Source organism: Petaurus breviceps, unplaced genomic scaffold, assembly GCF_028583685.1.
Source record: "Petaurus breviceps papuanus isolate PSGF00001 unplaced genomic scaffold, PetGlider_PUasm1.0 38, whole genome shotgun sequence".
NCBI classification, from domain to species: Eukaryota; Metazoa; Chordata; class Mammalia; order Diprotodontia; family Petauridae; genus Petaurus; species Petaurus breviceps.
Window position 1 is genome coordinate 48446152 of NW_027186304.1, and position 12480 is coordinate 48458631.

At 35.8% G+C, this 12480-nt stretch overlaps 1 protein-coding gene across 1 annotated transcript in view; it reads left to right on the forward strand.

Moving 5' to 3' along the window:
• Positions 1 to 896: 896 nt before the first annotated feature.
• The window catches only part of DSG4 (desmoglein 4), a 36785-nt gene continuing 25201 nt past the window's right edge, over positions 897 to 12480 (forward strand). Inside the window, exons 1-4 of the mRNA XM_069099852.1 lie at positions 897 to 929; positions 2970 to 3101; positions 7258 to 7413; positions 8475 to 8619. Of these exons, the coding sequence (XP_068955953.1) occupies positions 897 to 929; positions 2970 to 3101; positions 7258 to 7413; positions 8475 to 8619 (466 nt within the window). The remainder of the gene's footprint in view (positions 930 to 2969; positions 3102 to 7257; positions 7414 to 8474; positions 8620 to 12480) is intronic.

Here is a 12480-nt window from a genome sequence, read left to right on the forward strand (position 1 = left end):
GGAGAGGACAGGAGAGGACAGGAGAGGACAGGAGAGGACAGGAGAGGAGAGGATGAGAATGGGAAACATGAAAAGAAAAAAATGTATTTGGTGTAGAGTTACCAATAATTATTTCAAATATCACTCAGCAATACCTATGCCTGCCACTTTTTTATTATTCATTTCAATTTAATTTTGCTGCCTGAGATTGCATATAGTTCTCTTATTACTCACCTTTTCAGTGAATAGCACACATTTTTTCAACCATAAGCATTCATACTTAACAGAGAATTATACAGTTTGCAGAGTGCTTTCCTCACTATAAGGTAAGTAATGCAAGCTTTATTATCCCCATCTTTATAGATGAAGAAAACAAAATGCATAATTCAAGGACTTTTATGACGACTCCAGTCTACCTTTCTGTTCTTCTCTACCACAACTATACCACATTATAGTCAAATTAAACATATTTACCTTTTCTTGAGAAATCTTCCATTTAGCTCCTCCTTACCATTCCCTTCCCCTAGAATGTCTCCTTTTATCCCATCTTTACCTGTTGAAATCATACCCATCCTGCAAGAACCATCTAAAATTATGTCATCTGTGAAACCTTCCCTGATCCTGCCATTAAGAAGTTCTCTCCTACTGAGCAACCATGTCACCCTGTTCATACCTCTCTTACTGCTCTTATCACATGACACCTTGTATTATAGTTATTGGGGTATGTGTCCTATTTCCCCTATCATTTGTACACTCCCTAAAAGGAGGAATCATTCCTCTTAATTTTTGTATTCCTCACAGTGTAAGCATAGTAATCATTCATTAAATATCTGTTGATTGAACATTGCCAATATTTATGGTTTTATACCCTTTTCAGTTTCCAAGTTTGTATTAACCTATGTATCCAATTACAGGTCATGGAGGAGGTTACCAGTGAATTCATTGTAGAGGTAAAGTATAATAAAATAATTCCAATAAAGTCAATTATATATATATATGTATATATATATAATATATATATAAACACTAATGATCCATTAATCAATCAGGTCAGGTTGCTATCACTCTCAATAATACAGAACACAATCAGGAAGCAAATACTTTGAGTGATTATAAAGTTAGCATTAAACCCACACTCTGAACGACATAGTCAATCCACCAAGGGGGGAGAGCCCAAAGCCTACTGACTTTCACCTATCATACAATTTTAAGATTAGTGATCTAGTTTCTAAGCTCAGAGTTATGATTGGAAACAGCACGCTCACTGAAAGGGAAAGGACTGCTAGAGACAAGTACACTGATATTATTGAAAAGTGACAGAGTCTCTTGACAGAAAAAGTGATGGACTCAAAATTAAAATAGGCATATTTTTTAATAAAGACAATATGAGGATTTAGTGTGCTTGTATATGCATATTTCTAACAAAGGCTTGGTTTTTCTTTCCCCATCCCCCCGTGGAAGTGGGCAGAGGCAAGGAAGGCTAGGGACAGGGTGGTTCTAAAAGGAAAAGAAAAGAGAGTCATTGGCAGATTTTTTTCAATGCAGAAAAGAGAAGAAAAGACAAAGAAGCATGGACAAGCAGAACAACTTTGAAAGCTGTTAGTTGAATCTATTATATACTTTAAGAACAAAATCCATCTGTCATTTCATGTACAATCCTCTTTTTCTATTCTACTATAAATATGTCCATTTTATTTGGTGCTTGGTTCATACTTTTAAAAAAAGATGTTAAAAAAAAGAGAGAAAAAGAGTGAGAATGAACACTGATAGAAAAACTACATCTTAGTTCTGAGCTATAATATCAAAAGAATTTAGGGCCAGAACTTGATACTTCAAATAATTCAAACAAGTAAAGATAATATGATGTATGTACATGTACTGCCTACTGTATGCAATGACTTTCATCCCAGATGCTTTTTAAATATCATAGAATAATGGATTTAGGGCTATTCTTGTAAAAAAAAAACATTTAAGAATATTTTAGCTCTTGTGCTGGGTTAGCTTTGATTATTTTGAAAATGCACCCCTGAACATTTCAAAGATGCTAGATAAATAAGTCACTACTGTACATAAGAACATATATGTGTATATCAAAATTGCTATAACTTCTACATAAGCAGTCTGACATTCTTAAATACCTATCAGAAAGATACTATTATCAGCCTACAATGGGGATGACATAGTCTCCAAAAACAAGTAAATAGTTTATCACAAGGGTATAGATGAATAGTCCCAAAGTAGATAATCTGTAGAATTACAGATATACATATTTTAAACTATTATTAATATATTTATTAATTAATATTATTAGATTATTAAACATATTCTAATATTAAGTAATTTATATGAATTGATATCATATGTTACTAATATATATTACTATTCCTTTGTTCTCTGCCAATTGTAGTTGGATGTCTTGAAGTAGCACTGTTCCCACAGTAAAATATCTCTTGCTATTTTCCATAAGACCATGTACATAGAGATGAATAAAGCATAAGCCAGGATGCCCATGTTCTAGGCACGCCAATGCCCATGTTCTAGGCACGCCAATGCCCATGTTCTAGGTATGCCTATGTGTATGGTTAAATATGTAACTTGTTCACCATAGAATTCAGTACTATGGAGCACTGGCCACTCTCGGCCTTGGGTACTTGGAAAGTCTGGTAAGAGCTGAGGATACAAAGGAAAGTAGGGCAGGAAAGGGATTATTAGAAAGTCCTGGCAACTTTTTTTGAACGCCAGGGGCAGTACAACACACTTTGGTACGTCTATCATCTGTAGTATGCTCCTAATCAGATCATTAAATCTAGACCACCTTTCCAAAGATAATTTGGTTGATGGCATCTCAATTACATTTATCAACATATAAGAAGTAGGCACTACCTTTCTTTGTCCACTAAATTCAATAAAATTCCTTTTTCCAGAGTTTTAATTTTTTTTTCAAAATTTCTTTAATAAACATTTTTTAACTGGATCTTTTTTTGCTTAAGGTGAAAGAGCTAGACAGTGAAAATGGAACTGCAAAATGGCAAACTGTCAGAAGACAAAAGAGAGAATGGATTAAATTTGCTGCTGCCTGTAGGGAAGGAGAAGACAATTCAAAGAGGAACCCCATTGCCAAAGTAAGTAAGGAAGCCAATGAGTTGATCACGTACTAAAGCAAACCCTTCCTCAGTTAGGGAAACTCTACAGAGCACATTTGTGGGAACCTTCATTCTATAAAGCCATAAACAAAATGTAAAGTATCAACCATCCTTATTAGAGTCCAATCTATAATATATAGTTATGAGGCCTGAAAAAATGTTAAATATGATAATGATCCAAGTGAGGAGAAAGAAGAAGAAAAGGAAGACTAGATGAAGAAAGAGAGCAGAAGGAAGGAAAGACTCAGGTCACAGCTGACCTATCTAGCTCTGTTCAATTTCTCTTCTTTATCTCAGCTTCATAAACTCTTTCTAGGTTCCTGAGCGAGAGTTTGACTACCATGATGCCTTGAAGTAACTATGAGGAGCTAATAAAACCACATTCTGTACCTCAACAAACACACACACACACACACACACACACACACACACACACTCACACACCCTATAAAGACCAAGGCATGTATAAAAATACCTTTTACCCTTAGTTCAGAGGAGGCAAAACAAAGAATTTTTCTAAAGGATTTTTTGCACAGAATTCAGTTTAATTCAATGAGCATTTATGAACCATATAATATATACAGCACTACACTACATGGAGAAGAAACAAAATTTAAGTCTCATATGGTCATGTGACACAAAACAGATATTCATAATGCATAATTGCAAATTAAGGAAGCATAAACAAAATGCTCTGTGGGGTCATACAGGATGGGATATTGCTGACTGACAAGGTGAGATGAGGGAGATTCAAGGACATTTTTATATAAGAGATCAATAAAATTTTTAGTTACTGATTCACCTCTTTTAAATTCTAAAAACGTAACTACAGCTTCATCATTAGAAAAGCTAAAAAGTTTTAAAAGTATGTATTTTCCAACTTTCCCACATTTTTTTCACATTTGATTTAGGCTTTTGAAAGAAATTCAAAAACTCAAGGACACGAGGGAAGACATTTGGGGCATAAGGAAATAAGTGTAAGCAAAGGCACGGAAGTGAGAGACCACAAAGACAGAGTTGAGGCATAGAAGAATATGTGACAATGAATTGTAGAAATAGGGTACAAATGGTAGGAAGTAGAATGTGGAGAACTTTTAAAGGCAAACAAATGAGTCTGAGCTACACTAAGCAGGCAAAAGAGAACCTCCAAAGATTTCTGTTGACATGACCAGATCAATGTTTAAGGAAGACCAGTCTGGAATCCTTGAGAAAGATGGAGTGTTGTAAAGAGTGTAGGCAGGAAGACTTGTTAGGAAGCAGTCACACTTGTCTGGGCAGGTAGCAATGAAGCCCGTTTACTAGACAATAATTACTAGGCAGTGGGAATTGGAAAGAGAGGATGGATGAAAGAGATGGAGGCAGAATAAACAGGGCTTGATAACTGGTTTTGAGATGTGAAGGCAAAGGAGGTATAAAAGATAGAGTCAAGGTATCAAGCATGGAAGGCTGAGTTAGTGGCAGTGACAAGACTAGAACCAATGAGGTAACAAAGTAGAGTTTATGACTGAAAACAATATATTTTCAATGGAACATGCTGAGTTTTAGAGTACATACAGGTGAAGATGCAGGTCTAAAGCCCTGAAGATGTAGCTTGAGACACATCTGTATGGAGGTGAGAGCTGAAGTCATGGGACTGAATAACGTTGACAAAGTACAGAGTTCAGTAAAAGAAAAATGAGAGACAAGGCCTAAAAAGTGGCGTGAGGGGACAATAAACATGAAATCTTAGAACCAGCTTGATTTTCACAGAAGTCTTTTTATTCAAATATAACTATATCCTTAGATAAGCATGGATAGTGTAGTTTACAAAGCATCCATCCTCCAAGAGTTTTTTGTCAACTTTTTCTGGATTTAATTGTAGGAAATAGACAGGATCATAGATTTAGAAACATCAATTAGCTCAATTCCCTCATTTTACAGATGAAGAAATTAAGAGTAAGAAGGTTTTAATGGCTCCACTGAGAATGTGGATAGTAAATAAAAGAGCCAAGGTTCAAGCCCTGGTCAATTGGCTCCAAATCCAATATTCTTTCCATTGCCCCACTTTAACTTATCACCCCCGATAAACTTGGGCTGACACCACTGTCAGAACTGCGGAGATCTTTAACAAGTTAGGAGCAATCGGTCAGTCAATGCCCCATGTGCTAGATACTGGAGATGCAAAGAAAGGCAAAAATTAGTAACTTCTCAAAGAATCCACAGTCTTATGGAAGACACAACAGGCAAAAAGGTATGTACAAACAAGATGTACACAGAATAAACTGAAGATAATGGAGAAAAGGCACTACCATTAAGAGAGATGGAGAAAGGGTAGTCAGTAAGAATTCTATCAAGATTTTGGATGCGAGCACACCTTAAATGCAACTACTATAGCAACTGTTATAGACATTATTTTCATACACAGCTTTAAGGATTTTTGAGTCTTAAATATGCAATATTATCACTGGCATCATTCAGTTGACATACCTACTACATCACCTGCCCAATGGCATTGGACCTCTTCTAGTGCAAATAACAACAACCTAGCGTTTAATCACTGAATGGGCATTGCCTCAGACAAACTGAGACCTGGGAAAGATCTTAGCTTAAAAAGGCCAGGGTGTCCCACAGCATCCAGGCCATTGCTAGCCATCTTGACTTATGCCTTGCCACTAGATTCTGATGACTGTGGAGAAGAGAGTAAGGCTGATGACTTTGTACTTTGTACTGCCTCTCTTAAATCCAATTTACTTGCAAGTCAAGATATCACTCCCCTGATGTCATTGGTCTTCAAGAGTGAAGAATGAACATGTTTCCCCAGCGCTACTTCTGTCTATACTCTGATTTCAGTGTTTTTTTCTGAATTTTGATTAATTAAATGATGTCTTGTGAACAGACAAGAAGAAACTAGGATAGCACTCTCAGCTCTAAGAGCAGCTAGGTTGTACAGTGGATAAAGTGATGGGCCTGGGATCAGGAATATGAGTTCAAATCCAACATCAAACACTTATTAGCTGCATGACCCTGGGCAAGTCAATAAACCTCTTTCTACTTCAGTTTCTGCATCTATAAAATGAGGATAATAAAAGCACCTACTTCCCACAGTTGTGAAGATCAAATGAAATAATCTTTGTAAAGCAAAATGCACAGTGCCTAGTACATAGTAAGCACTATATAATGTTAGTTATGATAATATAGCAATAAGTTATGTAAGTGGGGGCCAGTAATAGTAACATTTTATGAAATCACATTCTTCATAGCCTGTCCATGATCATTCCTGCCCCAAGGTCTCAACAGTCTTTACTAAAATCGATAAAATATTAAGCAGAGGGTGATAGGTACAGTAAATGTATAAACGATCATAAGGCTAACACTTCTTAATTACGGATCTATAATGTTTGCTTTTGTCTGGAGAGGCAAGGCATTAAATAATATCCAGAGCCAGAGAGGACATTAGAGATTATTTATTCTGATCATTTCCTTTTACATATGAGAAAACTGAGGCTTGGGGAGGATGGGGGTGAAGTAAGTTGTCCAAGTTCACGAAAGTAGTAACACACATTCTTATGATTTGACTTCAAAACAAAGTAAAACAAGGAATGCTGAGACAGTTGTTGCATGGTTCTCTTTTCCTTTGCACAACTGCTCCTGGCATTTTCATCACAAGTGAAAGGCTAGACAGGCATGTAAACAACATGATATATCCTATTTTATTTTTTTTGTCACACTCTGAATGTTTGTATACATATATATATATGTAATAAATCAGAAAATTGAGACAATTATTTAAATAACTCAATGAAGAAAGAAAAAAAAAACCTTTGCCTCTCTACCAAAAGAATCTCAGTTTTCCATTCCTCTGAGGTTCTCTTAAATCTCTAGGCAAGATGGTCAATTCAAAACAACAAATTCAGTGGGAAACAGAGCCTTAGTCAAAGTGATTTATTTGAATCAATTCTGTCCCAAAGACCAAGTGCTAATTTTGTGCACCCACAGCCTGTCTCATCTAATCTTCCTTCTAAAAGATTCAAATTGTAAAGCTTTGTAAAATTCCTGAAACTTTTAGAAGGATGGAGTACCTAGAAGTAAGTATGTCATAAGTTATGGTGATATATATGTTCTATAAGAAATCACAAGCATAGTTCATTTCTTACAGATACGATCAGATTGTGAAGCTAACCAGAAGATTACATATCGTATCTCTGGGGTGGGGATTGACCGACCACCTTTTGGAGTATTTACTATTAATCCAAGAACTGGAGAAATTAATATAACATCAGTGGTTGATCGAGAAATAACCCCAATGTTCCTGGTAAGTCAAATCACTGTACTTTGGTTTATTTGTTTAAACTTTCCTCACTGGGGATCTCCCAATACCAATATAACAAAACAAAATTCACTTTTCTTTCTTTTTTTTTAAGCAATCGGGGTTAAGTAACTTGCTCAAGGTTACACGGCCAGGTGTTTCTGGGTGGGTGCTGAGTGTCTGAGCCTGGGATTCGATCTCCAGGTCATCCCAACAACTAGAGCTGGTGCTCTTACTTGCTGAGCCACCTGGCCACCCCAACAAAATTCCCTTTTCACAATGTAATTCAGACACATTTTCTAAAGGTCAATCTTGAGTGATGTTTCACTCAGAAATTGAATAATTAATCAGCAGTAAAGGAAGGCATAAAAATACAGGGAAACACAATGAGGGCTTTTTATTGTACTAGCATGCAAGAAGCCAAGTCATTCACCAATATATAAATTACACAACACAAAGAATCACAGAATCTCAGTTTTAAAAGGAATTTCAGTGGTTATCTAGTATAACCATGCCCGAATAGGAATTCAACTTGCAGCATCTCCAACAAGGAGTCATTCCGTTTCCAGTTGGAGACTTCCAGTGAGTAACTTCTCTGTCACTCCATTTCATGATTTTCCCCTTAGTATTTCATTTATTCATCCATTCTTTTCTCTTTTTAAAGACTGGGTATCTATATCTCTCCCAGGTTGGAAGTACAGCAGTCAGTTACAGGTCCAAGCCCACCACTGATCACCATGGAAGCTTTGACCTGCTCTGTTTCCAATCTGTTCTGGTTCCCTCCTCTTTAGGGAGTCTAGTGATCTTCTGTCCCTAGATGCTTCCCAGATTAGTGCCAGACAATATAGATATCCAATAGGCCCTAGTGTAGCTCAGAACTCCCAAACTCAAGTGATCCACCAAACTTACCCTCTCTAGTAGCAGGTACTAGGTATGTCCTACCACACCCAATCATTCATTTATTGAGACATTCATTCAGTCAATGTTCTACATGCAAAATACTATGCTGTGTTTCATTCATTTCATTTTCTCTTATGAAGAATTGCACTTTATTGCTTTTGACCTAGATCTACTGCCGTGCTCTGAATTCCCGAGGTGAAGATTTAGAAAGACCACTCGAGCTTAGAGTCAAAGTTATGGATGTAAATGATAATCCTCCAGTTTTCACACAAAATGTATACACTGCCAGTATTGAAGAACATTGTGCTACAAGTAAGTATAACAGTGATTTTCCCCCTTGATACCATTGTACCTTTCATAGACATTATTCTGGCCAAAAGTTTTAAGATTCTATTACTTTCACCTTAAAAGTTAAAATTTAAGTGGCAAAAAGCCGAGAGGGAAAGCTGAGTTATGGAAGAAACTCATCATTTCAAATAGTGTCTACAGTGGCCCTAACTTGAAAAGAATTCTAAACAAGGTTTTGTGAGGTATTGTTTAGCATGACTTTTAAAGATGTCCCTGGAGATATGTTCTAAATAATCAAAATCAATGAATAGAATTACAGTTGTAAACATTAAGAAGAACTCTATAAAAATTTGCCTTTATGAAGGCAAATTTGAAACAAAAGTTGGCCTTATACTAATAGGTAAAGAACACCACTAGAACTTTTATCAATTTATGAAATGACATTGGAGTTGAACAAGATTTTCTATATGACCTTTACTTTCTCTGTTTCTTCCTTTCTTTCTTCCAAGATCTGTGTTTTCATTATGTGGCTATTTCCTTTGTCAGGGTGGCTTACAATATCTTCCATATATTAGACAAAAAAAACTTTATAATTTCTTATAGTCAAGAAATTTCATCACCTATTAACTTAGCATTTGGTGAGAAGCTTCTCTGAACTTAGGTAGGCTTGTTTTGAACATATACCATCCAATCAATGGATCAGTACTCCAAATCTTCCAAGGTTGCTTGTAATAGGATTTATGTTCCACTGGTATAGCCTTCAAGAAACCGGCATCAACTTCATGACTTAAATATCATAATAGGGATTTAGTAGTGATTCATGACATCCAGAATAAGATACATTGCTTTTTTATTTTTGCATTTTCTTTGTATAGCTCTCCTTCCCGATTATCTTACTTTCAAACTTTATAGGTTGGATCAGACAACATTAGGAAGTAGATAGAGTACTAAATTTTAAAGTAAGAGAACTTGGGTTTTCATCCCAACCTCCTTGCTAGCTGTGTGACCATGGGGCAGTCAATCATCCCCTCTCAGCCTTAGTTTCCTTATATGTTAAATAGGAGTCATGAAATCTACAATTCCTCCCTCTCAGTATGGCTCAGAGGATAAAATGAAATATCTAAAATGTTCTGAAAACTTTAAACTGGCACTCCTCCTTTTATATCTCTTTCATTCTTTTTTCTTCCAGTCCCCCTTTCTTTCTTGCCTCCTCTAATCCCCTTCACATGACCCAGTATCCTCTGAAGCAAAGACTGGAACAAAGAGAAAAATAGGAAGAGGACTCAGAAGCAATGAGAGACAGTTGGGGGGTGGGTGGATCAGAAAGTGGAAGGAAAGAGAAAGGAAGAAGACAGGAGAGGAATAAAAAATAAAGAAACCAAAGAAATACAGGAGAGAATAGGGTCACAAGAGCACCAAAGTGAAAAGACACTTTTAATGGGAATTGAACTAGAGCACAAAATGATATACCTCCATTAAATTATGTGGTAAATAAGGCTACATGCAATTTAAACTCCCATTTTACAATTAAAATAGAGAGAGTGGAGAAATAAAGCCTTACAGGAAACAAAAGAGTGGCAGAAGAGGTGGCAGGCTATTTTACCAATTCTAGTGAAAGAAAAAGAGTTAAAACTCAAAATCACATCATTTGGGGATCTTATTGGCTGCACTTGTGATATTGATGGCTCCTCTCTGTTCCCATACTCAGGATTACTGCTTAAGAAGGCAGTTAAGCAATCTTCCTGATGACATGTGGGGCAGCACTTTTTGATGAGGATGAGGATGAGGATGATTATAGTAGCAAACATTTGTACAGCCTTTAAAGTTTATAGAAAAATTTACAAACATTTGTTCAGGGATGTGTTGGAACCAGTTCATATGGCTTTCCCAGAGCCATTAAGTTTTCAGTTTGAGCATTTGCATCTTAGAAATTAACAAATGCTACAAATCAGGGGCTTGATTTATTGTTTTATTGATTATTTAGATTTAAGAAAGTGATGGAGAACTAGTAGGCCTGTATTCCAAAGAGATCATAAAAAAGGGAAAAGAACCCACATACACAAAAATATTTATAGCAGCTATTTTTGTGGTGGCTAAGAATTGGAAATTGAGAAGATGCCCATCAACTGGGGAATGGCTGAACAAGTCGTGGTATATAAATGTAATGGAATGCTGTTGTGCTATAAGAAATGATGAGCTTCAGAAAAACCTTGAAATACTTACATGAACTGATGCTGAATGAAGTGAGAAGAACCAGGAGAACATTGTATACAGTAATAGCAACACTGCAATGATTAACTTTGATAGACTTAGTTCTTCTCAGCAATACAGTGATCTAAGACAATTCCAAAAGACTTATGATGGAAAATTCTATCCACATCCAGAGAAAGAAATATGGAGTTTGAATGCAGATCAAAATATGCTATTTTCTCTTTTTTATTTTTTTTGGGGGGGGGGTTCTTTTTCATGGCTTTTTCCCTTTTGTTCTGATTCTTCTTTCACAGCATGACTAATGTGGAAATGTTTGATATGATTGTACATGTATAGCTTATATCAGATTATTTGCCATCTTGGTGAGGGAAAAGGAGAAAAAAAATGGAATTCAAAGTCTTACAAAAGTGAATTTTGAAAACTAAAAAAAGTAATGGAGAAAATTTAAATAATGAAAATTAAGCTTTAAAAAGTGCTTCATTGTTCACGTGTCAGTTGTTAAACATTTACTAGCACACCACAATAAATCTCACTTGATTTATCAAAACAACCCTGTGAGACCATTGCTATGGGTGTTACTATCCTTAGCCAATGGAAGATGAAAGTAATGCTGAGTACAATGAATGAAATGTCTTGTTCATGGGAAGGGAGAAGGGAAGAAGCATTTATATGGCACCTACTATGGGCCAGGAACAATACATACTAAGTACTTTTTTCAAATATAATCTCATTTGATCATCAATAACAACCCTATGATGTAGAAACTATTATTACCCTCATTTTACAGTTAATATAACTGAGGCAAATATAGGTTCAGTGACTTGTTCAAGGTCACACAGCTAGTAAGTGTCTGAGGGAGATTTTGAACTCAAGTTTACCTGACTCCAAGCCCAGTGCTCTATCCACTACACCACCAGCTGCCATGCTCACATAGGTTAGGAAAAGCAGTGTGTTGAAATGGATAGATTAACTGCCAAAGGAAGGATAAGAACCCGGAACTTTATGATTCCAAATCAGAAATCCTTTCCACATATCTCATCCTGTATCAGGAGTCAAAAGATCTGGGTTCTAGACCTGGCTCTGCCAACATGTCTGCTATGTCAACTGTTAAGGCATTTTACCTCAGGACCTCTGTCTCTGCAAAATAAGGATGATGATATTTGCTCTGCTTATCTCACAGGACTATTCTGAAAATCAATCCAATTCATTAGGCATTTAGTAAATGACTTCCATGTCCATGAAGAAATAAAAAAATCAAAAAATATAACTGATTTTGAAGTAATAAGAAAAGCAATGACTTGAAGTCAGAAGACCTAAGGTTGTATCCTAGCCCTAACGCTTAATAGATGTGATTGAGCAAGTCACATAGTCTCTTTGAGACTCAGTTTCTTTATTTGGAAAGTTGGTAACTATTCTTGAACTATCTACCTTACGGAATATTTAATGAGGAAGGTATTACACAAATTATAAACTGCTTTATAAAGGTGAGCTATTTTATTGTATTCTGTTAGGTGCAATTAGACATGAACACAAATAATGATAATATAAAATGGAACAAGTACATAATATATATGTATGTATATATATTCATAGATAGGTATATTAGATATAGATGATAGATAGATAGATAGATAGATAGATAGATAGATAGATAGATAGATAGATAGATAGATA